Genomic DNA, 25,882 nt, shown 5'->3' on the forward strand with positions numbered 1-25,882 from the left:
TTTCAACAGAGTCCACTATTTTGTCACTAAATGTTCCTTTCTCTATTTTTCCTTCTACAAAACTGGTCTAACCAGGTTGGTCAGCCTGTTGGTGAAGATGCGTTTGCCCACCACACTCAGGTGGATCCCATCTCTTCAAAGCAGTCCTTGATTCTCAAAATGATTCAGTGGCCATCGAAACTAAAACCTTGCCAACACCAGTTCACAGCTGGTTGTTGACCTGCAGGATCTCTCTGTTCCTCAGAACCCTCTCACTAGCTGATGCAGCTGGGAAGAACATCAGTTGAGCCTCGAAAGCCACATAATCACACTGTACTTTCCAGGTTTCTGTAGCTGTACAGCTTGTGCCAAGATGGAAGAGCAGGAAGAGTAATTGTGTAAGAGCTGGACAAGCTTTGGCAGTCCTTCAACAATGCCAGGAATTCAAACCCCTAGCAAGCAGCAACCCTTCTTAGATGGTGTTAGTCAGAAGATCAGGGTCCTCCATTGTGCTAACTCTTGCCACTCCCCTCTTGTGTTGCAGCGTGGCTCAGGTTTGGTGAACACAGATGGTTTGTTTGGCAGAGCTCCTGGCACCGTAACTGCTGTGAGGACACTGAATCTGTTCTGTAGGTTCAGATCCTCAGGAGCAGGAGCCTTACTGCTAGTGAGAGAAGTTCACAGGAAGAATAAAAGGGAGACAAGAGGAAGTCTCCGTGTAGTCAGATATTTCAAAGCAACACTTTTTAGCATGTGGTTCTGAGATAGTGTTTTCAACTGATGAAGTGGTGTTTCAAAAACAGATGTAAAATACAAATATTGCATTTCTGTAGCATGATTTTAAAATATTTTCTGTAACAACTACGGTACTGCCACTGAACACAGAAATTCTTTACTTTGCCCAGTTTATATAGTAAAGATCACCTAAACAATTTATAATTCTTTCTTTATGCCTTAGGTAATGATTTGAACCTGACAAAATTAGTGTTTGACTATCTTAGTTTCTGATAGTTGTGTTTTAGATTTAACATTTTGCTTACTTGTGTAATGGATACAGAGAATCTCATGCAGCAATTTAGCAACAATATTGCTAAATCTTGACTTAATTCTTGTTGAGATAAACTTTGAAGAGCAACAGCAATCTGATCTTGGATTGTACAATAGGAATCACAGAATATGGTGAGTTGGAAGGGACTCACAGGGATCATAGAGTCCAACTTCTAGCCCAAAAGGATACCCCAAGAGTCACACCATGTGCCTGAGAGTATCATCCAAATGCTTCTTGAACTCTGTCAGGCTTGGTGCTGTGACCACTGCCCTGGGGAGCCTGTTCAGTGCCCAACCACCCTCTGGGGGAAGAACCTTTATCTAATATCCAACCTAAACTTCAGGCCATTCCCTCAGGTCCTGTCACTGGTCATCCCAGAGAAGAGATCAGTGTCTGCCCCTCCTCTTCCCCTCCCAAGGAAGTTGTAACTGCAATGAGGTTTCCCCTCAGTCTCCTCTTCTCCAGCTGAACAGACCAAGTGCCCTCAGCCGCTCCTCACACGGCTTCAAATCAAGGCCCTTCACCATCTTCACTGCCCTCCTTTGGACACTCTCTGACATCTTCATATCCTTCTTACATTGTGGTGCCCAAGCTGCACACAATATTGGAGGTGAGGCCATCCCAGATCAGAGCAGAGCTGGACAATCCCCTCCCTCAACTGGGCTGGTGATGCCCCCAGGACAGGGTTGGCCCTCCTGGCTGCCAGGGCACTGCTGGCTCATATTCAACTTGCCATCAACCAGGACCTCCCTTTCTGTGGCTCTGCTTTCCAGCATCTCATTCCACAGTCTGTATGTTAATATATGAACAATCTTTGGGGGAAAGTATTATTGCTGCCTTTTTTTTTTTTTTTAACCAGAAAAGTAGAAGATAAACAATGTATAATAAGAAGTGTAACAGAAGATTGGTCTAATTGATTTTTGAAGTAGGGTTGCAGAATAGCCAAACATTGTCTGTTTCCCTGGATGTGAGAGATTGGAATATAGGTCAGATACAGGGATCAGCATTTGTATAGCTGAATAGAAAACTGATCAGGAGCGTGTTGACAAAGCCATTTTAAGTATTCTTTCTTTAAAACAAAAACAAATTCAGCCCTACCAATGAAATCCTCTTTATGCTCCTTTGAAAAGATACCACAGGAAGAATGTGTAGGGAATTAGGGAATGTTCAGCAATTTGAAGCAAGTCTAGAGCAGGCTTTTGCAGTCTGCTCTCCTTTTTATGTAAGGAGCACGGGCAGGTAGAGAAATGTGTAAGAGCAAGACTTAAGGTTATTTGGAAAAGTCATGTAGTGACATTAAATAGCAAAGAGCAAGCACAGCCTGAAAGCGCCAGGTGACTGCAAACCTGTCATTTGCAGTGAAAACTTGAACACTTGTCTTTCACATGAAAATCTGTCAAAAAGGTAATCTTCAAAGGGCAAGTTTATTGTCTTGGCTGCAGACACAAAAGTGAAGTGCTGTTACTCTTATTCCATTGAGAAGGGTAAAGTACTATTTTTGTAATTCATGTTCCTTGGAAATTGGGTGTTTTTCAGTATAGCTGCCTCCTATTTGAGTCTCTTTATCAGTATGTGTTCTTTGAGCCTACTAGTATTAAGAGGTTAATTAGGTAAAGGCTGAAATAGCAGATTAATATATCCAGTGAGAATTTAAAAAAAAAAAAGAAAAAAATTCATTAGGAATGAAGAAAATATTGTCAATGAAGAAATCAAATTAAGTGAGGCAGAGCAGTGATGAAAATTTAAAGATATTGGAGTGGTCCAGTGATCTGGATGTATTTCCATAAGAGAGTGAGGATAACGTTTGTTCCAGAAAACCTAACAGTTTGAAAATGAACTGTATTATTTCTGGTTTTTTTAACCTCTACTTTAATAGGAAGAGTTCACTGGTACTTATGAGGAGAGGAGGTAGTGGTTTATCATAAGGAACAGTTTTTGAGAGACTCCTAGTTTGGGGAATTTGTTGTTTTAGACGTAGAGAAAATGTACACAATAAAGAACTGTAGGATTTATTGTCAGTAAAATTAAAAAGGAGGAACATTGCTTATTCATCAGCTGATTAAAAACTAGCTATGCCTTGTGCCAAGTGTTCAGAAGGGGCCAAAAGCTTCTTCTGTTGTTCTGAATTCTTTTGTACATAGTTCTCAATATTCTTTAAATTCAAAGTAGCAGCCCATTTGTAGGTAAGGGCCGTTCAATCACAACAAATGTATCAGAATTCTTTGTAACAAAACTGCTGCAAGAAAGGAAGAAAAGGCTGCAGCAGAAATTACTAACCCCTTCAGAAGCTTTTCACTTCTGATGTAGTATGTGGTAGAAAATGGCAGAAATGTGTTCTATGTAACCAAGCATGAGCATTTTGCTTACAGTCTCAGTTGTTAATAAAGTTATTGGTAAATCCCTGAGGGACATTTTCTTTATAGCATAAACCTTTGTCTTCAAATTTCAGGTTAAAGTACCGTTGAATGAAATTCTCCAGTGCTGACTATATTGTCTTGGAGGAGGAAAATCAACCTAAGCTTTAGCTTACATTTTTTTGTGTTATTCTGTAAGATTCACTGTGTGTTTGTTTTCAAATGTGAAGGTTATTGGTCCTGACTAGCAGTGGTATGAAATACAGTAAGATAAGATGCCTGTACATAATCAGTGTTGATGATTATTTTACAGAGTGTTGTTGTATTCCAGGAGAAAGATTGGAAGCAAAAGATGTTTAAACTGTCTATGAGTAGACTGTCTGCCTAAAATCATGTAGCTTATGCTGGTAGAAGTGCCATAGCTTGCTTCTGAGTTGCATCCTTATTTTCTTTCTTTCCTTTTTTTTTTTAACCTTCTCAGGTGTTCCTTATGTTTTTAGTGTCCACTGGTATCCCTAGACCAGCATGATTTCCTGTTTTATACTGTGTTTTAAAATTTTCCTTTCATCTCACTCTGGAGACTGTTTAGTACCAGATGTCCCTCTTGTTTTGATTCTCCCTTCCTGTGTCATACTGGCCTTGGTAAATGTAAGAGATGGTATGTGTTTTCATCTGTGCATCGTGTCCTCTTAATGAATTATTCATTTGATATATTATACATTGCAGCACACTGTGTATGTTTTGACACATGCAGAACACAAAAGCCATGCTAATACATTATTGCTGGGGGAGGGAATTTTTTGTAAACAGACGTTTCTTGAAGCAGTTTACTGTACCACTGTCAAAATGAGTAATAATCATGAGTTATACTACATGCTCTGTGGGTTGGTTTTCTTCAGAAGAGTATTTCTGTCTCTTGGCATCTGTGATATGGAGAGATGACTGCTTAAATAAAGGAAAATTTGCATACAAAATAAGATGGAGATGGTATAAATGAGCACTGCTGAAAACATCACATGAAGTGATAGAGCATTATCAACAGTGCTCTGAAGAAAAGTCCCAATTATCTACAGTACTATTCAGATACTAGGCAGCAATCAACTGATACACAAATACCTTTCTAAACCTGAAAAGTTATCCGGTGCAAGAGATGGTCTAAGTTTGGATCTAGGCTCAGGAACTTATTGAATTCAAAATACTTGGTTCATGAACGAGTCATCTCCTGGTAATGGTGGTATTCCATCCACTGCCCTTGTTTAGTGCAGTGATTCTTCAAAATGAGGTGGCAGGTTTAGCTGTGCAGTTCTCAACACACATTTTTTGTATTTCCTTAGGTGATGCTTTTTCAAACACCATAAGAATGACACTGTTGTTTTTTAATGACACAGACTTAGGAAGTTAAAAAGTTCTGAATATGATTGAATCCTGATTCCCAAAAATTTAGCAGAGGAAGACTTGTTTGCAGCAAGGACTGTGAATGACCCAACATCTAGAAGCCCCTTTTAAAAAGTATGTGTAGAAATCCTTGTGGAATAGCTTTTATTTCAGATTTGATTTCCAACAGTTTGATATATAGAGAAAGCATTTCTCTTGGTATTAATCATGAACTTTAATTGGACTTTCGAAGACAGAAATGAAATTATAAGGGCAGGTGATTTATTTGAAAGAAAGGATGATCTCTGTATTGGTGTTGATACCCAACCTGTTGCTTATCTGCTTATTGTATTCCTGGCAAAGTGTTTTTCCAATGCAACTAATTATTGTGTAACCTGTATGAAGGTTCTCTAAGGGCAGGTTTTGGTGCTATTTTGACAATTTGGAAATAATTTGGAGACATCAATTTAACTAGTAATTAAAGCTGTTCTTCCAGATATATGTTTGCTGATGCCATATTAAAGGAAAGGAAATATGTTGTAATCCTCACCAGAAGACCTGTAACAAAATGTGTAAAAATAGCAATGGGAATGTATCAGTAGAGAAATATTGCTGTCTGTGATCTTTCTCCATTGCTGTGTATTGTAAATGTAGTACTGCTTGCAGACCTTGGTGCATTGTGAAGACATTGTGGGAAAGGTGGAATACAGGAGATGCTGGGCATCAGGTACAAAGTGTGGTTGCAAAGTCTGTGCCCTAATAAAGTACTGGTGTAATTGCTGATTTACAGTATATATGATATAAATGTTATTTCACTCTCCAGGCATGTTCAGAGTTTTCTTGAACTTTTGCCAAGAGATCTCATGGCATCTTACCCCTAAAAAAACCAGCTCAGTCCAGAACCCTTCTATCTGTAGAGGGTACAGCAGTAAGTCTAATAGTACTCAGTGGAAAATGCAGAAGTATGAGTCCAGAAAATAGAATATTTCATGTGGAAGTGTCACCTGGCCTAACACACTGACTCTTAAGAGCCTTTTGCTAATAAAATAAAATAGAAAAGGTGAGCTTTTTTTTTTTTTTTACTCTGAACTGTATTATCTTTATGTGTTGGATGAAATATGAGCCATTCCTTATATTGACCTACTCCTTTAACTCTTCTCACTGTATAAAGACAGCATATGTATTGTTCAGTCTCAAGCTTTTCATTTAAAAGTTGAGTAGTTGTAAGCAGTGTACAGCAGTAGGGATCCATAATATGTGGAAAAGTATTTATTTTTAACACTTTCCAGGAGTGCAACTAAATATTGCTCCAGCCCCAGAGGACAAATTAGAGGTAGGATTTATGGAGGAAAAAGCGGCATAATATGTTCCAAATACAGCAGCTTTGTCAAAAGCATTAATTGCCCATGGCACACAAATGAAGCTAATGCCATCAACAGGATGCAAGGCCTTAGAAAAATGAGTAGTAACAGGATTCTGAACTACTGTATTCAGGCAACGTGTCAGACAGAAGAGGTAGTCATTTAAATGACCTCAAGCCTGAGATCGGGGCTCAGTGACTAAAGTGTACTCACAGTTCCTCTAACCTGTTTTTAATGAATACTCTACGCTCTTTGTGTTTCAGAGACCCTGCTTACTTCGATGAAAATTGGCTGAACAGAATCAAAACAGAAGTGGGAGATAACTGGAGGCTGAAGGTATTTGAATTACTTTGCTTGTCTGTGAATCTCTATTTCAGTTCTTAGTACAGTATTGTGCCTAAACACTAGCATATTCCCAGATTAGGACCTTGCTTTATAGTACATAATTTTGAATTTTCAACTGGTTTAGTTACACTTATTCGATTTTAAATTTCTTATGTTGTTTTAATACTGCATAGTTTAGCAAAGACATTTTGAACTTGTAAATAGGTTGCAATGATTTAAAAAGAAAATATTAAAACAAATTTTATGCATCAATTACCTCTCCTGTTTTGCGTATGTTGAATGAAAGATTTTTCTTTTTAATGCACAGTGTGAAAGTAGCTTTAAAAAAAGAGCTCTGAGAAGCAGCTACATAAAAAGAGGAGCATAATAAGCAATATATTTAAAGAAAAATGGCAAAGTGTTTCTTCCTTTTACTTTTTCAGTTCTGCGGAACTGCTGAGCTTTAGGAGAGGAAGTCGTGTTTTTTTCTGTGTTTCTACTCAGCATGGTTTTCCACCACAGTCTATTTGCTGGGTCATTTGTATCACTTGGCATTCTAGTACTTTCTCTGCAAACCTTAAGGCAATCAAATTTCCAGTTCTATGACTGAGGAATGTTTTGCTTTAGAACCCGAAGAACACAGTTGTGCATGCAGATGGTAGTGTAGTTTCTGAGTAGTTTTGTTCAGAGAGTGATCTATGCACCTTTCTGAATTTCCGTTTTTAGCCTGACTAATTGGGAAAACAGAGCAGTTATGGTTTGACTGTTAGTTCATGTTTCCTGTGTTCCAGCCACCAAAAACCATTCTGAGCATCTCAGGAATGGCTACAGCTGTGAAATGCTTTAGTACTTGCAGGCTTGTCAGCATCACTGGCTGAATTGCCTGAGACAAAGATGGAGCACACTGCTGCTGTGTATGTTTTGATTTGGCCAGTAGACCTATCGGCATGGTCTCTGCTGTCTGGCCAGCTGTGTGCAAGTCTGGAATGCTTTAGAATGTTTTGTCTAGTAGGGCTGCCAGCAAAAATGTGGGTACATTGATGAGGATATATTGACTGACTGATGAATAAAGGACATGATCCCTAAAAAAGCTTTAAAAAAACTCTTTTGAGTTCTGCTGCACGTAGAGCAGTTAATTTAAATGACCTTTCCGAAGAAGTGTATGGAATTGCAAGTGAACAGCTGGATACAAGATTTTACTTTTCTGTAAAATATTTCTTTGGTTTTTTTTTTCTAAGTATTAATTTTCTAAGTATTTCATGTTGAAGTCTTGGCTGTTAAATGTGGGGAACAACAAACTGAGAACTGTTTGTTATAATAGCATTTCAGCTGATTGAAAGCAGAGCAGCAGCTTCTGTAGCTGTCATATGGAGCTTGAGGAATAAATATTTTTTTATGTCTCCCACCAATTTGGCAGATGCAAGGCTTAGCAGGTGTGAAAAAAAAAAAAAGCTGAGCAATCTAGTAACTTCCTTATGTGACTGACAGTGGAAAAACATCAGGTCAAATTTCAGTTTCTTTCTGATGTCATTCCATCTTGTTTTTCATGTTTCTATGTAAACAAGAACTAAAGACTTATTATTTTTTTGTTTAAAAAAGACGTATAATCCAGCTTTTTGTACAGCACTTCCCTTTTCATGAAGAATACTAAAAGATATGTGTGATACTTTAACTCTTATTTTTTTAACCAGAAGAGTAATCCTATACTTTGCCAAGTGTTCTTCTTTATATGTGAGTAAACATTATTAGTAGATGTCTATCAGCCAATCAGTCATTTATAGTCTGGCTTGTGGGAACACTTCAGTCTGTGCATTTCTATTCATAGAATCATTTAGGCTGGAAAAGACTTTTAAGATCGTCAAGTCTAACTGTTAACTCAGCACTGCCAAGTCCACCACTAAACCATGTCCCCAAGTGGCACATCTACTCATCTTCTAAATACCTCCCGGAATGGTGGCTCCAGCACTTCCTTGGGCAACCTGCTCCAATGCTGCATAACCTTTTTGGTGAAGGATTTTTTCCTAATGGCCCATCTAAACTTCCCCTGGTACAACTTGAGGCCATTTCCTCTTGTCCTGTCACCTCACTGCAGCCTTCTTTTAGGCCTGCGTTTGTTACTGGATTTAACATGTAGACAGCATACTTGAATGGCTCCATATTGTAGATTTCCTTTCATGTTTTAAGAAGTGCCATGAGAATTGATAACTGGATTACCTCACTGCCTCATAAGTCGTGATAATGACTGCACTGTATTCCTTTTGCTGAACGTAGTCACTCTTTGCCTCTGACACCATATGGTATAATAATCACCACATGTACAAGCTCTCAGTGAAGGAGCCAGTCTGGGAAGGGAACATATATAAAAACAATCCAAAATGTAATGTACAGGTAGTTCTGCTTTGTGAAACTGTGGTTAGGAGGGCCTGCAGAGGTAAGTGCAGGCCTGATACAGCCCTCCTAATCACTGTTGATAGAAGTACTCAGAAAGTGATAGAATCATAGAATTATTAAGCCTTGGAAAAGACATTTAAGATCAAATCTAACTGTCAGCCTAGTGCCACTACCATGTTCACCATTACAATGTGTCCCCAAATGCCATATCTGCATATTTTTTGAACACTTCCAGGGATGGTGACTCCACCACTTGGCTGGGCTGTCCATTCCAATGCTCTACAACACTTTCCATGAAAATTTTTTCTTAATATTTAATCCAAAATTCCCCTGGCGCAACATTAGGCTATTTCCTCTTGTCCTGTCCTGTCCTGTCACTTGTTACCTGGGAGAAGGTAATGAGTGATGTGATTATTAATTTTAAATTGTGTGTTGTCCTGTATGGAGAATAACAAGAATATATGCCTCAGCTTTCATTATTTTTTTTGTTTAGCAGTTCATTTTCTGATAACTGCAACAATGCGGTCATTAAAAATATTTTTCCTGTTGCTGTACCAGTTTAAAAGAAATGGATAAATTCACAAGGATCTTTTTATGTTCTGGCAAGTTGCCAGACTTGAGAGACTGAGATAGAAAAAGGGAAATGTTAGAACTCAGGGGACTTGCAAAGTAGGAACCATTCGGCAAACATTCTAGTTTTTACAGCTGACCAGTGTTTAGTGGAGAAACATGTTACTTCTTCAGGGTTGCATACATCAGCATGCAGAACAGTTTGTGTCTTCCTTTGGGCAACAAAGAAACTTACTTTTCATCTGCAATTTTATGATGGTTAAAAAAAAAAAAGGCAAACCCATTATCTCTTTCATTATGTACAACTGAACGCTTTAATATAGTCAGAGTTTAAATTGTGTACGACCTAGCATTTCATGCTGAAGAAGATGACATCTTGAACATAAAACCTTTATTGAAAATGGAAGACAGCATAGAAAGGAATTCTGTTGCTAAAATTTTCCAGGAATGAAATTCCTTAATCAAGGTACAAGTTGTTGATTTGATACACACATATCAGTTTTGGCAATTACGGAATAAACTGTTGACTGTCTGAGGTATGGGATAAAATTGTCACCTGTTTTTTCCTCCCCTTCTATTCAGTGAGGGAAGCTTGGGAAAGGAAGGAAATAGATTATTTCCTTGATTTTTGACTTCTGGACTTTTTGCTTTGGCATTCAGACTACAGCATCAGTTTAAAGTACAATTTTATTGATGTATATCGTAGCAAGCTGTGTTTGTTCCAGTACTGAATAGCACATTCAAACAGCAGGAGGCACTAGACTTTCTGCAACTATTACAGTTTGAGTGATACCTGTTTGGTATAATATTGCAAAATGGAATAACCAATGAATGCTGCAATCTAAGTAAACAAACATGATTTTTGAGAACTAATTTTGACTCCCTGCAGTAGCACAGTTGTGTTTGCTCTGAATTCTTCTACAGTACAAGCTGGCTTGACTGGTGGAGTAATGGAAGCTAGTTTTCAGTGTACAGCATCGTTTTGCTACTACTTTCTTTTTCTTTTGCAGGGTAAGGAGCACTTATTCATCAGCAGCATCCTTTTAAAGGGTTTTTATCTGTTATGGGTGGAAGCCTGTCATGTGAATGTTTTTTTTTCTTCAAGCAAGAAGCAGAGATTATAGGTGTATTGTAAGCCAGCATTAATTTCTGTCACAAAGATAATTAGCAACTGATATATTTAATTCTCTTTTGATATACCCTTAATTCCTAAGTCAACAACATCTCCAAATATAAGTTGCATGTGGCACTGCTGTCTGTGTTCAGACCCACATTTAATTCTTCTTTCCTTGTCAAGGATATGGCTGTATATGTTCTTTTGAGGATTTTCTTTCTGTAGAAGACAGTCTGAAGAGGGATAGCCCCCAAAGCTAGTGATATAGTCTTTCTCTAGGTTCCATCTGTAATCAGCAATGAGACATGCTTCTGCAAAATGCAGTATAAGTCAGAAACCCAATGTGTGTGGTGGGAACGATGCAAACGATGCATGCACAGGCTCCTTCCCCACCCACACTCCCACACCCACCTACCCCTTCTCCCCCCTCACCCCCCTTTTAAGTGCAGATGGGAAGAATGCACCTTAATGAGATATCTGAATTGCTTGAGAGTGTGCCATAGCAACACTTCCAGAGGTTACTCAGGATCTGAAATAAACAAAAATAATTCACACAGAGTCTTCAGCACAAACAGGATTTCAGTCATGCTAAGAATAATGCAAAATTGGGCGCTGGCTGTTATAATGTTGGAGAAAAAACAAAAGGTTACATAACCCATGCTCCCTTTTTGTCAACCATCACAAGCTTAAGGGCATTTTCTGCTGTCCACTTCATCAGGCTTTCCCTTCGTTACACAACTAAATTCGTAAAGAGAGAAATCTAGACAGACCTGAGGCTGGAAACAGAGAGCAAATTGTAACTAAATAAATAGAGATTTCATATGACAGGTGAGAAGAAAAGAAAAATAGGAGAGAAAAAGACCAAACATTGGGTTCTTTGGTGTTGCCAGATCACATCATCCCTGCGTTCATTCCAGTCAGTTTATCAGGTTAATGCTGTGTACTAAGGATTAGTCTCATACTGAAAGCTGTGTGCTAAGTATGTAGTACTATATTATAGCCAGATGGCTGTTACCTGAGAGAATAATGATAACTGAACATGGAGAACACCCACACAGCTCTGCTGTGGATATTAGTGGAAATTTAAGTATTCAAAGAAGGATTGAGGACATGCAGGTTGCCTTTGTGGATGCATTAGCTCCCGCCCTTTGTAAAAGGAGACTGGGGAAATAAAACAGAAAGGGCAGATGGAAAAAGGGATTGAAAATGGATAGAGGTTTGTCTAGAAACACCTAATGGTCCATCTGTTATGAGCTGCAACAGCTTTTAAGCATAGTTGTGGCTTTTTTTTACCCCAGGAAGTTTCATGTGTTTTCCAACAGAGGTATGGATGCAGGGAATGGATGTTAAAAGGGATTGGGAGGGTAGTGTATGTGCTTTGTATGGAAAAGGAGGAAGTCACATTGCTGAAGCAAGCAAACAGCCATCCCATGTAGTCATGGACTGATGTCCAAAGGATGATATAGCACTTAATAGTCATGGTTGATAATTGAAATTGTATCTGTTGTGTTCTGTCATTACATAATTTAATGATCTTCGTTAACTAGAGTTAGGTTTTCCCCATGTGCTTAAGAAAGAGAAAAATAATTCTGAGCAACCATCACCTGCTGTGATTTAGATTTCCGATCTAATTGGTTGTCTTTTACACTTTCTCAGGCTGTTCATTTTCATTCAGCTGCTTCCTTGTGCTATGACCTCAGAAATGTTAGTGGAGCTGCTGGGTTGAATCTCAAAGTACAAAACATTGGTGGTAGTTTCTCTGTGATGATTCTCTGCTGGTGGCAGTAGAACCATCTAAGTATATTCACTGCAAATGAGTTAAAAAAAAAAAAGGCTGAGAGCCCTCTGAGTAATAGTGAAAATCATTGTTAGGTTTAAGTCAGTCTATAAAGAAACTGCTTTACCCTCACAGTTGACTGATTGTGTGCCAGATACAAAGATGGTACAGTTAATTCTTGAAAGAAAGTTACTCTAATACTGTTGGTTGACAGTGGAATAAAATAGGATTGCAAAGCCAAGATTTCTTTTTGATTTTGTTTGTTCTTTTTTTCCAAGGATTCTGCCCTATATGCTAGTTTTTGTGACAGCTTTTGATCAATATTGGTTTTGTTCCAGCATCTCAACTCTAAGCTTTATGAAGGTTATAGGGAGGAAGGTGACTTTTTATGTTTAAGGGCTTTTAATTAAAAAATGCTTACAAGGAAAGGGGAAATGAAGTATTTCATAGGTGGATACTTTCCATTTTGTTTCTCATTTTTTTGGGGTTATGTTCAAGTTCAAGGTTCCTCACAATGTTCTCATCGGTAAACTGGACTTAAATTCTGCAACATGGCCTTTGCGTTTCTGTGGCTCTTTCTTCAGCAGACTCAGGTAAATTACAAACTGGAAGATTTTAATGAAATCAAGTTTGAAAATTATGTTCCAATCAGCGCAGTATTCTTTGTGGTGATTTGACATAAAAATAAAATTTCTTAATTTCTTTAAATTCTTAAATCTGTTGCAGACTTTGGTTATGATTGTGCATCGCATTTGAGTGGTGGTGGTGGTGGTGGTTGCTTTTGGGCAGATAGCTAAGAGATAGTTGTAGCTCCTACAGAAACATGCTGGGTAGTGCAGAAAAAGTGTATGTTCCAGGGTAGAAGGTGTCAAGTAATTATTATGCTGTTATGGGAGGGACAGTAAATGTTGTTATATACTTACTGTAAAGTAGCATCTCCAGTTCTCATTCTAAGTTGTCAGGGTATTTGATGTGTCGCTTTTCAAGTCCAAATGAGTTTTTGTTTCTTGCGTCACTTAAAATTCAGTGATTTTGAAGACAGAAATGTTCTTACATCTTAATAAGGGATCGGTTTCTGACGCTTCTTTCCAAAGGGGAGTGGATTAATAATAGGAGTAAGGTAATCAGATGTTATCACTGTGGATCTCATGGCAAAAATCTTTTAGTGTGTGTATGTAGTCTGTTCCTTTCTTGAGTTTGGATTTTGCTTTCATCACCTCGTTTTGTCTGTTGACTGTGTTGAAGTGTTAAGTTTGTCCCTGGATTTCAGTATCATGTTTCCTTACAGTGCTTCATCATATCGTTTGAAAGGTAAATGACTTCTGTCAGTGGACAGAATCTCCTAATTGAGTATTTCTGGAATGCAATCAAGAGTCTAAAAGTTATTGTGGGCTTCAAAGGCAGTTGGAACTTGAGAGGTTTTGCTCTCCCTTCATTATAGTTTCAGTTTGCTGGGGTGGCTACTGCAGTCAGCAACAGAACTTTGTGAATCCTATTTCAATCACTTTCATTCTCTGCAGATCCTGTTTAGACTTCATGGAGTCATAGGATCGTTTAGGCCAGAAAAGATTCTTAAGATCATAGAATCAAACCATAAACCCTACCCTACCAAGGCCACCAATAAGCCATGTCCCAACGCACCATATCTGTGCATCTCATTCACACCTCTTTGCACACCCCAGGGATGGTGACTCAGTTGCTTCCCTGGGCAACCTGTTCCAATGCTTGATAACTCTTTTTGGTGAAAATATGCTTCCTAATACCCGGTCTATACCTTCCCTGGCACAACTTGGCAAACTCCCTAGATACAACGTCCTTTCAAGTAGCTGCAGAAGGTGATAAAGTCACCCCTAAGCTTCCTTTTCTCCAAGGTAAACAACCCCAGCTCCCCCAACTGCTCCTCCATCCCAGGAAACAGTGCACTGCTACTATTATCTGAATTCTTTGCCTAAATACTTGGCCATAAATTGGTGGTAATCTGTTGAGGTTACTTTCAGTAAAGTAACTTTCAGCTTTTTTTTGGTCTAAATTTCACCTACGAGACCCAGTGGGCATTTTTATAATTTTAAACACACCCTTTATTCTCAGAGGCGTGATGCAAATGGGTTTTTGGAAAGGGAGCAGTATTCAGTGCCAGGGAAATGTGGCATAGATTCTGTACAGCAGGAGACACTTAACTGGTGCTGTTGGTTATGCAAGTGAACAGAAGCTACCTTTGTACAGCAGTGAAGTCATCACTGAGAAATGTGAATTTTGCCTTGATACTGTAAGACAGACATTCAATTGTAAGAACTGAGAGGGGGGTGGGGAGGGACTGACAAGAATAAAAATGAAAGAACTAAGAGGAATAATTATTGAGAAAGATAACAATTTAAATTTACATTGGTTGGGAATAAAGGCGAATATTGAGCAATAGCTGGTTTTGGTTTGGAAGAAGAGGTTTGCCTCTGCAGAGAGTGGATTACTAGGATACTTCAAGAGAAGAAAGGAGGAAAAGAATGCTTCAACTTCTAGATACAAAGATAATCCTAAGATAAACAAGTACTCAAAAAAAATTTGTGCTACAAAATTTGATCTAAAACCTATCTAAGACAATGTGATCTTTTTCATAAATAGAAATGGGTTCTTTCAATTAATAAAGATTTTTGATCCTGTCTGGAAGTCTGATCATAAGAGACTATTGCATAAATTTCATGATTATGTAATTATATGCTTCTTTTGTGTGATTCCTCTGTGATTACTTACTTAAAGATCATTTCTCTGTAGTTTATCTCCTGTATTTATTGTATTTCCTCCTTCTTGTCAAATAGGTAAGCAACCTGAAGAAAATTTTGAAAGGAATATTGGATTACAATCATGAGGTAAGAATGGTTTTAAATAACCTACATCTACATACCTTTATAGTTACATATTTTAGTTAACTGGTTGAGTATAAATTGTATTCTACAAGTTAAGTACTGATATTTTCTTGGCATAGATAGTGATTTGTGGCCTATTATCTAGTCTTAACCTTCTCTAAAACTTCTCACTTGTTTTATTGACTACTCAGAGGTCCCAGGGGAGCCTGATGTGCAAATTCTGTCATACAAACAGTAGATGGCTTTACTGAGTATGTTCTGGTCATGGACTTCAACAAGACCTGTGTTTGATTTTTTTTTTCCCCTCCTCCTCTGCAGCTAAAGTCTGCCTTTTCCCTTATTTTTCTCGTAAGTAGAGAGAGTAAAGCATTTCTTGCCTCTCCCCACATTAAGATTTTATATGAAATATTTTAATTCTGGAATATTGGAGTCACCCCTTGTAATTTTCTCTTATTCTGAGCAAACTCCGAAATTAACCATTACAGAGGAGTCAGAATACAGTATTTTTTCCAGCGGTGAATCTTCAGCTGAAATATGCTTTCATTTTCAGTGATGTTTTGAGACAAATTGATCTGTACAGCACAAAATCTATGCTTGTCTCAAAATATTAGCTTCTTATAAATACTTCAGAGATTGTCATTTGTTAATAAACTGAAGTCTTTCAGAAAAAAAGTTAGACTTATGAGCCATTCAGTAAATGGTTAGGTGTCCATGTTGAAATAAATGTTGAAAATCGGTGGTTAGGCAAGCTGGTCATAACTGGAAATACTAAAAAGATACATTGGGTTTTTGTTATGGAAAATTAATATTACTAAGACAAAGTGATGCAAGCTTCTTTTTGGCTGGTTAGTATATATGATGATTAAGTCTCTGGTGTGAAAACTTTACTACTAGGCAAGTTCTGAGCTGTTTCAAGCTGACTAACTTCTGCAAAGGTAATGCACGTTTATAAGTCTGACTGGATTTTGGTTTAGTTTCTTTTTTTTTTTCTGCTGAGGGAGGCGATGCTGGTGGTGATAGTTGAGATGACAGGATTCTACTATGAATCCTGCTTATGTTTTCCTCAATCTGATTCCTTCTCTTAGAGCCACCTTGTACTAAAATATAGGTGTGATTGCATGTGGATTTTACCTGATGTAGCTAAAAGACTTTGAAAAATGCATATGCTAACATTTTCCATTCTCCAGAATTCAGAAATCTGTGTCGTGTTCAGGAGGACAGTCTTTCAATAGCTATGTCACATTGCTGTCTTTATCAATTATAGTATGGAAGAACAAGAAGCCAAAGTTAACTATTTATTTATAGCTCGCATGCTTTGTTATGCCCCACTAATCTTGCTGCAGAATTCTGCTTCTCTGGAACTGAAATTTTAAAAATTTTTTGTAAAGATATTTACTTAGTTTTTAAAGGTATTTTGTAACGTTTTGAAAAAGGGTTAAATGCTCTTTTTCATCTCAAAATAGTTACTGCAGAGTCTGTCCTCCATTTTCGTATTTCTTTCAGGTTTGTTTTTTTTTTCCAACAGGAATGAATCTTGGTCCTTTAAAGTATACAGATATTTTTAGTAGTGTTGAAACTATTTCTTTGAGAAAACTGTTTAAAAACTTCCACAACGCAAAAAGCACCAAACACAACAAGAAAAACTCAACCACAACACTCCCTCAAAACCTAGCTCTAGAAAACTTCTGAGTACCTTGTTTTCTTTGTGGTCTTCATATACATTACACACTTTTTCTAAATACCTTTACCTAGTTTCTTGTTTTCTCAAGTATTGCACATAAAGGGCAAGCAGCAAACGACTGATTCCCTCTATAGTCATTGTTTCCTTATTACACCCTGTTTAAGAGGTTAGTTTCTTTTCATCTGCAATTAATGTGTCATAGATGTGTTTTAATTCCAAATTTCATATTCATATTTTCAAGCCTCTCTTCAATAAAGAGCAATTTAGCAGAATTGTTTAATTCCATCTACTGACAATCATTAATGTAGTCTTAATGATAAATCAGATAACACTATTGTGAGTCACATGGGCTCTTGTTTTGTTGGGTTTTTTCTTTCTTTCTGCATGTGGGCTGTTTAATTACATATCATTGTACTACTAACTCAGATTATCTTCCATGGAGCATCTCTTTTAGCTGTGAGACTTGCAAGTTATCCTTAAATTTGCTAGAAGTGCAAGGCTTAGTGATCTGAGTTTTTTGTTTGTATTTTTCACCTCTCAGTGTTAGACATATGTATTGTATAGGTGAAATATTTTATTTCTTAGCTTTATAGTAGTAAGAAATGTCAGATTTGTGTATAATATTTTATGCTACATGAGGTGGTTTTAGGTGTTGGGTTTTTTAATGGAATGCTTTAAAAAAAAATCAATTATCCATGTGGTGGCCTGCTTTTGTTACCTTCTCATCTGAAGAAAAAAAATCTTGCCACGTGTGTAACTCATAGTTGCTTATGAGTCGATGCTCATAAGTGTTGTGTTGGTCATGTTTGTCTTCTCCCAAATATTATTTGTGTCAAACAGTATGATTTAATATTTGGATGTTAGGCAATATACTTTGTTTTAAAGGTGGATTTAAAGTAAGAGTGAACTGCTCTTGTTGATTATGAATCATCGTTGTACAAAATGTGTGTGCATGTGTGTGTGCAGTGATACAGCCGTGTAATTACTGGGTCTTTACACAGATTCTGGGGCAACAGATAAATGACTTCACCCTTCCTGATGTTAACCTGATTGGAGAGCATGCTGATGCTGCAGAGCTTGGGAGAATGCTTCAGCTTATTTTGGGATGCGCTGTGAATTGTGAACAGAAGCAAGGTAATAAATTTTCAAAGCGTGTTTTCTTGCTTGTTATGTAAATACTTAGAGGAAAAACTCTATTTACTGTATTTCTGTCAGAGACAAATGTAGGGTTTTTTTCAGTGGTGACATGATTTTGTCCTACAGATAGTAACTGTTGTTTTGTTATAAGCTTCCTTAGTTTTGGAGACTCATGCTGTGGAATTGATTTTGCCTCCAACATACATATTTTCAATTTGGGTTTGCTGAGCTGAAAAATCACTCTACAAAGGAAAATTCTCGGGCCTACCTAGTCAAGAATGGACATATGTGATTGTTGCATTATTCTGTGCAACTCCTGATTTTAGGAATGCATTCCAGTCATTACCTTAACTACACGGGTGAAAGCTTTGCCTGAAGATGTGTCTGGTGTGATCTGGGATACTGTGGTTTCTGAGAGCAACTGCAAACATTTATTCTAAACACTTAAAACACAAAACATAGTCATATGAATAGAAAATACATGTTTGGGAAAATAAGACTATTTCTACTGTGTTTACATTACAGTTGCACCAAATATATGTCTCTTCTGATTTAACTCAATTTGGTTTTGGTGGCAACCAGGGTTTAAGACCTTTTATCTTCCTCTTGCTTGGTTCATCTTGACTTTTACTGCTGGTTTCCCCTTTCAGTTTTCTGAGGTGACTGAATCACTTTAGTTTCTCCTTCTGAAATTACTTTTGTTCTCTTAAACAGGAGATGGTCTGGCTATTTTATTAATTAGAGGGAGTGTTATTCCATGAGTATATAAATAACTGTTGTTTATTAACCCTTCTCTCCTCTCTGTTTTCTGTAAAATTACTTCCTTCCTTTGGGTGACTATTTGTCACCCTCAGGTGCGAAGTATATCTTATTCTTGTCTGTCCTTTACTCTCTCAGTTTGGACATTAAAAATGTACATGTTTGAAATATCAGAACAGTCTAGTTTTATGTACTTGGAGTGAGATTTGGCATGAGCTAATTAATCAGTTAGAGGTGACTTTTCCCCAATATCTTTCCCTTAGGCACATCATTAAAAGAGTACAGGTCATGTGTAAAGGAGATCGTATCTATCTGGAAACTGCATTATACTGGGCAAGTCATTAACTCCTTGACTTAGTCTAAATGTCAGAATTTGCCCTTCTGATCACTATATTGTCTCTCAAAGTACCTCATCTGTAACTCACATCTATACATAGGTGAGGAGTGAAAAAGTGGAGGGGGACTCAATTTGTGGGGTAACACAGGAATAAGAACAGAAAGCAAGAATGGATGTGAAAATGCTTTGAAATGAGGATGCTGTAGGAAGGCAGGACATTATTGTCAAACTTATGGAAAAGTACAACCTATGCATGGATTGTGCACTTGAGGAGCCTGAATAGTTTGGGAACAAATGGAGAAAAGGAGTGAAAGTAGTTATAACAGAACTGTGAGGTGCCAGAAGGAAAAGAAAAGATAATTATGTACTTTTTTCACTGTTGTAGAGTTCAAATAAGCTGGATTTATGTCTGATCAGACTTCTGATAAAATCCTGTTGAGTTTGTTTTGGTGGGACTTGACTGGAGATTATGCATTTCAGTGTCATCCATGGCACCCACTCATTTTGTAGGAAGGATGCAGCTTCTGATCTCCTGTTCTCTGACTTGAATTTTAACCATGATGTTTCAGAATGCCCTTTTTTTTTTTTTTTTTCAGAGTACATCCAGACCATAATGATGATGGAAGAATCAGTTCAACATGTTGTCATGACAGCCATTCAGGAGGTATGCTGGGATGCCCGCAGTGTTATAAAAGTTCTGCCTTTCAGTATTTTACAACAATATGCTTTTTCCTACTTTGGAAAAACTTAGTTGGAAGTAAAGAAAATAAGGGGTGTAGATTTTACCTTTTTGCAGGGAAAAATATCTTATTTTTTCCTTAGAAAAATCTTGCTTTATGTCAAGGAACTCTGGTTGAATGTCCCACTTTTCTTTAAATCTAGAAGACTGGAACTTCTAGATATTTTTGATATTGGGTTCCCTTTCCTTTACCTTTCCCACCCTGTGAATCCTAAAATACACTAGATTGATTTTATATGGGTAACCAAATACTGTAGAATTTCATCAAAATTTGTACCTTGAAATTGCAAAACTTCATGGGCTGCTAATTTTTTTTAAATTTTGTTGACAAGTGAAAAGGAAGAGAATTGGAGAGCAGAGTATTCTTCTGTCAGCTGTAGTGTTATGATACATAATGATGATATGTAATGATAAATAATATGAATATATATGAATAATATAATAGGCTGCTATGTTTTTACAAGTTAGTGAGTATACTCCAGTGCATTTTGTTAGTTGTTTGTTATACTCCAGTGCATTTGTGGTTAAAACCTCAGTGTTAGCCACTTTAGCCCTGAACCCCCCCATGTGACTTCTTAGGAGCCCAGAATGCCCACAAGTGAAATGCCTATCAGTCTTCATAGGTGGAGGTTTACTGCGGGGCAGGCCACCAAGGAAAGCTGGAAACCACTGGTAATCCCGTTTCTTTTGAACCTGAACAGGAGAAATTAAATTCAACACCAGGCTCTAGAGCAATTTCAGTTCTCTGGAATGTCTGAATGTAGAAAGAGGTGTCAGTGAGCCTACAAGGGACCCTGTCCCCTGTCATCACTTCAACCATGCAGTCATAAATTCAGTTGTCTGTGTGTGGAGTGCTGTCTACAACCATGCAGAGCAGAGTTTTGAAATGAGCATTGAAAGAATTGTTACGCTCAGTCGTCTTCCAGTTGGTGCTGCCAAGCACCAGTTTGCTGGAGTTTTGGGATATTTTACTTTTCTCTATTTTTTGTAACTGTAATACAGTGTTTTGGTGAAGCTTTCTAATGCTTTTTATTAAATCCAAATTTCAGCATCACTGTATTCTGCACTGCCTTGAAACAGAAAACCTTATTTTATCCTCCCTCTTTCTGTTAAAAATCTCCTATTTAATTTTTCTAAAAGTCTTCTTCATTTGATATAATAGCCAGATTTGAAGCAGCCCACAGTTTTCAGCATTTTTGATGAGTAAACTTTGAAGTTTTTTAGTGTTTGTACCCTTTCTCTGAGCTGGTGAGTAGAAGTAGGGGAGAAATCACCAGGTCTGTTTTTCTGGAGCAGATTTTTGAAACTCACTGAATCAGAAAGCTTACTATTCAGGTACTGGCACAGTTCTGAGTGATTTTAATGCTACTTTCCAAGCTGCTTAGAAATCCAAGGCATTTCAGGACCAAATAAGGAGGATCTCAGGTGCTCAATGAAGAGGTGAGAAAGCGTCTCAGACTTCGATAACACTTTGAGAGCCGGACCTCCCTCCACTGTTTTTTAATGGGCTTGGAATCTGGAGAAGTCCAGGGTCAACTGGAAGCTGGCAAAGATTATCCAAATTTTCAAGAAGAGAAAGAAGACAGACACTGGCCATTGCAGGCCTGTCTCATGTCAGTGCTTGGCAAAATTGTGGAGAAGGTTCTTCTGTGAGTTAGGTCATAGCCAGCACAGATTCACATGGGGTGAAACTTCACTGGATTTAAGGAGGATTTTTTATTTCTTGGACTCACAGCAGCTCCCAGAATTCAAGTGACTTGGAACAAGCACTATGTAGGAGGCACCAAAATAAGATGCCTAGGAAAGTAGCTATATGTATATGTTTGAAAAGTTGCTGTACATCGCCTAGTCCAAGCGTTCCGAAGTATTTGACATTGCAGGTACTCTTTCTTTAAAATTAGGTATGTCAGAAGACCTCTCTAAGCTTTACTGATGTATTATGAAATTTATTTTTCTGTTTCAGTCGAGCACATATAAATTTTTTTTTGATGCTTCTTTGGTTTTCATAAATCATCTTACTCAGGAAAGTATATCATGAGGCAGAGTAGAACAAGTTTTATCTAGTTTTTTTGCATGTAGAAGGTGATTTTTTCAATGGAAGAAGCAGCATATTATGTTCTAAATTTTAGTTGATTATTTTATTTCATTTTTTAATAACTTGTGACTCTTCAACATTTCCTTTCTTCACTTATTTAAATGTTTAAAACATGCCTTGTGCTCCATAAGGTTTTATAAATTGAACAGTGCTTGTTTTTAACAAATAACAGTGTTATTTTGTTTAGTGTAGTCAAATTGATCTGGTGTGTTGCCACCACCTAGATTCTTAGATGCTAATCTTCACGTATACATATCTAAAGACAAGCTGTGCACCAGATAGAGGATTTCATGTATTAATATGCATAATATTACAGTTATTTTTAATTTCATGGGGTTTAGATTTTTTAAAGGCCCAAAATCTTTCCTTACGGAAATTATTTTGGCCATTGTGTGTTTTTCTTTCTTTTCCTTTCCTTGACATCTTTTGGAAATTCTTCTGCCATTTTCCCAAGTCTTTTTCTTGAACAGCAAAGTTCATTATTTATGAAGGCAGTAGCTGAGGCAAATAATCTGCTTGCCTTTGCTGTTTAAAACATCTCTAAACTTGATCACTTAGCAGGTGTCTGCGGGTCAAGTTGAGAGTCAGAACAGTACTAGAGGTAGTGTCAAAACATGCCTGGGGTGAATAGGAAAAGGAACTTACTGTCTGGGTTAATACTGACTGTGTTACTTCCACTGTTTGGTTTTGTGGGGTTTTCCCCTACTGCATTTTATCTTGACTGTTTAAAACTTTATCTTGTGTGAAGTAAAAGTGGGTTTTTAATAGTTAGGAAGTAATACAAAAGTATTTTGTTGCGTCTGTCAATAGATAGACTGGAGGACAGACTGAATACCAGCTGGAGGAAGAAAGTCCACCTGCTTTAAAGGATACACAGTGTCATACATAACCTTGACTCTTTAAAACAAACATAAAGATGTTTCAAAAAAGAAAACCTGAGTACAGAACTAGATTTTTGTCATTGTTTTTGTGGACACTTAAACGAGCTTGTAAAATATTATCATTACAGAAGAAGCATTTCAGATAAAGCAACTGTTTTGGACTGTTAAAATCATCAACTGAATGGTTCAGCTGCATTTGCAAAATCACGTATAGGGAAAAAAAAGCTTTCATAATTCATGTTATTCATGCGTGCAGATTTTGTGATAGTTTTACCCATTCCCTAATCTTTATGTATCCATGACAACACAACTTGTTCACATTTCCCAAGGAAAGCAATTAAAATGTGAAGGTTTTAATAATATAGGATTAGCAGACCTTCAAGTGTTATGTGAGATATCATACCAAAGCTGTGAGCATGAAGAGGTGCATATGTAAAGGATTAACATGGAATGACAACTGCTGCTCATAAAACTACACAAATAATTATAAGTATTATCATGTTGTCCAGGTTACTGCACCATTTGTAATCCAGACTGACCTTTTTATGCAAAATAAACCAGAAAAAGAAAAAGACAGTAAATGCTAGTTCATTTCACTGTCAGAAGCTCTTAAGCAGGCTTTTCCTTCTCATGTAGACACCTAGTGCAGTTGCTTGATTTTGCTGGCAATTCTTTTTTTCCCCTTTTTATACTTTCTGCACATCATCCTCCATTAAAGTTACAGGTGAAAATAAGTAATAATACTATACTTAAGCTAAATGGTGAGCTTGGAACTGAAGGCCAGTTCCAGTCCTGCAAAATTGTGAAGGCAGACCTTTATTCCTCCTGTAGTCTGCTCCAGAAGAAAACTCAAGCTGTAAGGGGAGACTGAAAAGGCCACTTCCTTCTGCTTTTTATTCTCTTAATTTATTTGGAATACAAATGAAATGAAGTTTGCCCCTGTAAACTCAAAAGTCTTGGCATTGATCCATACCTCTCAATTCCACATGTTCTAATATCACACTTGCAGGCTGCATGTGAAGCACTGAAAGTACAGCAGTATTTAATGAAGTTTTTCTGAATATGAACTTTAAGTAAAGGAGATATATAGCAGAACCAGTAAGTAAATTTGATTTAAAAATTAGTATCAACCTACTAGTATCATCAGATTAGTAATAAATAATGCATGTGCCATTGAGCAGGTAACTGATTAAATGAGCATTTTGGATCTCTAAATTTCAGTAATATCAGAGAATGCTGATTGACCAGAAACAAAGTGAAGAATGGAGGAAACTAGGCAAGCCTCTTACCTTGCATTTTTCAGGTGGATGGAAGGTTGTAGTGTGTGCTTTGAGTTGACAAACATATTTGTATGGAATCCTAAGACACAGCATTCAGTAAAACTTTTCTTGAAATTTTCAGAAAATCTGACTGAAGAGTGAGAAATTTGGATAGGTGGTTGTACTCTGTTGGCTGTGCTATTTAGGGTAAAGTGTTTCCTATTAAGTGGGGAGAAACTGTGTAGAGGCAATCCAGAAGCAGAGTGTGGTCAAGACATTTTGTTGCATAAACTGTTGTCCCAGTGTGTGAGGAGATGTGTAGGGGAAAGATGGATGCACTCCTTTGCCCTGATACCTTTTCATCCCACTCCTTAACTTCAGTTTATTATTAACTGTTGATCACAAGTTGGATTCCTGTGTTAGTTCTGAGTTATCTGTCAGTATCTTTCCTGTTCTTTGTCTGGTTGTGCGACTTACTGGACACAAAACAATCCCTTAGATTTCATCTTTAGCATTCCCACCACAGCACAGGCCATCAGATTGCAAGGTGCTTCCTGTTGCATTGACTCAGTCATCTGCACGTGTGTCTATGGCTCTCACCCTCAGTGCCTCATGCACGCTTTCCATGACATTCTTAACGCACCCCATGGAGTTAAATTCACAAGTGCTGTGTAACATTCAGGGTACACCCAGACCACGTATCTCCACTGCCTAATCCTACTCCAGATAATGTCCTCTTTTCTGGACATTTCTGCTTAAGGGCTCTTCCAGAACAGCGTGTTTGGCGAGAGATGACAAAACTCACTGAAGGAAATAGGGATTGTATTAGTGGCCTTGGCCTGCTTCCTGTACAGCAGTTCACGGGAGCAGTGACACCACAGTGGCCTCTAGTGGGTTGTGCTGTCACTTGTACTCCTTTTTACCGTAAGTCTTGTGGAGTTCCGTTGAGCTGGTTTTCTGAAGAGGAAGTTGTGCTCGGGCCAGGAAGGGGCGGCTGCTGTTAGGGACGTGTTGTTGCACACCCCTGCAGGCTGAGCAGGACCCGACAGCTGAAAAGTGCTGGCTTGGCGGGTGGAACTTACTTGTGTGCTTGTGAACACGCATGTCCAGTGTTTGCAAACAGTTTTGGGATATAAAACAGGGAAGAGGAGTTCAGTATTTGGTTAATAGGGTATATCCCTTTAGTCGTCTGGAAAAGCATTTTAACAGTAGCTGGTGAAATGCAGTAGTTGAAACATGTAAGACTTGTCACAGAGCAGGGAGGGATTGGAAGTTTTTGTTTAAATGATAATAATCTTAGATTAGGGCCTTAAATTATAGACAAGTTTGTAATACCACTATATATGGTAACGAAAAAGATGTGACTTCGTTTTTCCGGGGACAGCTCTGAGGCTAGGGACTTTCTAATTATTGTTACAGGGACTCTGGGCTTCATGCAGTGCTTCATCTTGGAGTGGTTTTGTCGTTGTAAACATGTAGACAAAATGGAAGAAATTTGACAAACATTGTCATGGTCTGAGGAGGACTGTTGAGGACAGATAGATTAATTTAAGCATTAGTTATGCAGGTAAATCCCAATTAAGGATATGGGAAAAGGGAGAGATATGTAAGTGTTTAAATATTTGAATGGTGTAAATGTCAAACAGAGATTTTTCACTTGTACGCTGTGGTATAAACAGAAAGGATCGTGAACAAATGAAGGCTCAGTGCCATGTATTCCAAAAACTTTGTCAAGGAAAAGTAGTGCGAAAGCACTGTTTTCTGGAATGAATAAAGGAAACCCTGTCTCTGGAGGGAGTAACCAGGCTGGACCAGAGGTGTTAGGGGAAAAATCTAGTCCTGAT

The 25,882-nt window shown here is 37.8% G+C and overlaps 1 protein-coding gene across 6 annotated transcripts in view; it reads left to right on the forward strand.

Moving 5' to 3' along the window:
* HOOK3 (hook microtubule tethering protein 3) overlaps window positions 1-25,882 on the forward strand; it is an 80,117-nt gene that overhangs the window by 14,621 nt on the left and 39,614 nt on the right. For 5 of the 6 annotated variants that reach the window (XM_032674688.1, XM_032674689.1, XM_032674692.1 and 2 more), the window contains exons 3-6: window positions 6,380-6,452; window positions 15,103-15,153; window positions 17,833-17,965; window positions 19,661-19,728. In XM_032674688.1, coding sequence (XP_032530579.1) covers window positions 6,380-6,452; window positions 15,103-15,153; window positions 17,833-17,965; window positions 19,661-19,728 — 325 coding nt within the window. Of the gene's footprint in view, window positions 1-6,379; window positions 6,453-12,790; window positions 12,886-15,102; window positions 15,154-17,832; window positions 17,966-19,660; window positions 19,729-25,882 lie in introns of all 6 variants that reach the window. The other variant, XM_032674694.1, reaches the window with a different exon arrangement.

Source organism: Chiroxiphia lanceolata, chromosome Z, assembly GCF_009829145.1.
Source record: "Chiroxiphia lanceolata isolate bChiLan1 chromosome Z, bChiLan1.pri, whole genome shotgun sequence".
NCBI classification, from domain to species: domain Eukaryota; kingdom Metazoa; phylum Chordata; class Aves; order Passeriformes; family Pipridae; genus Chiroxiphia; species Chiroxiphia lanceolata.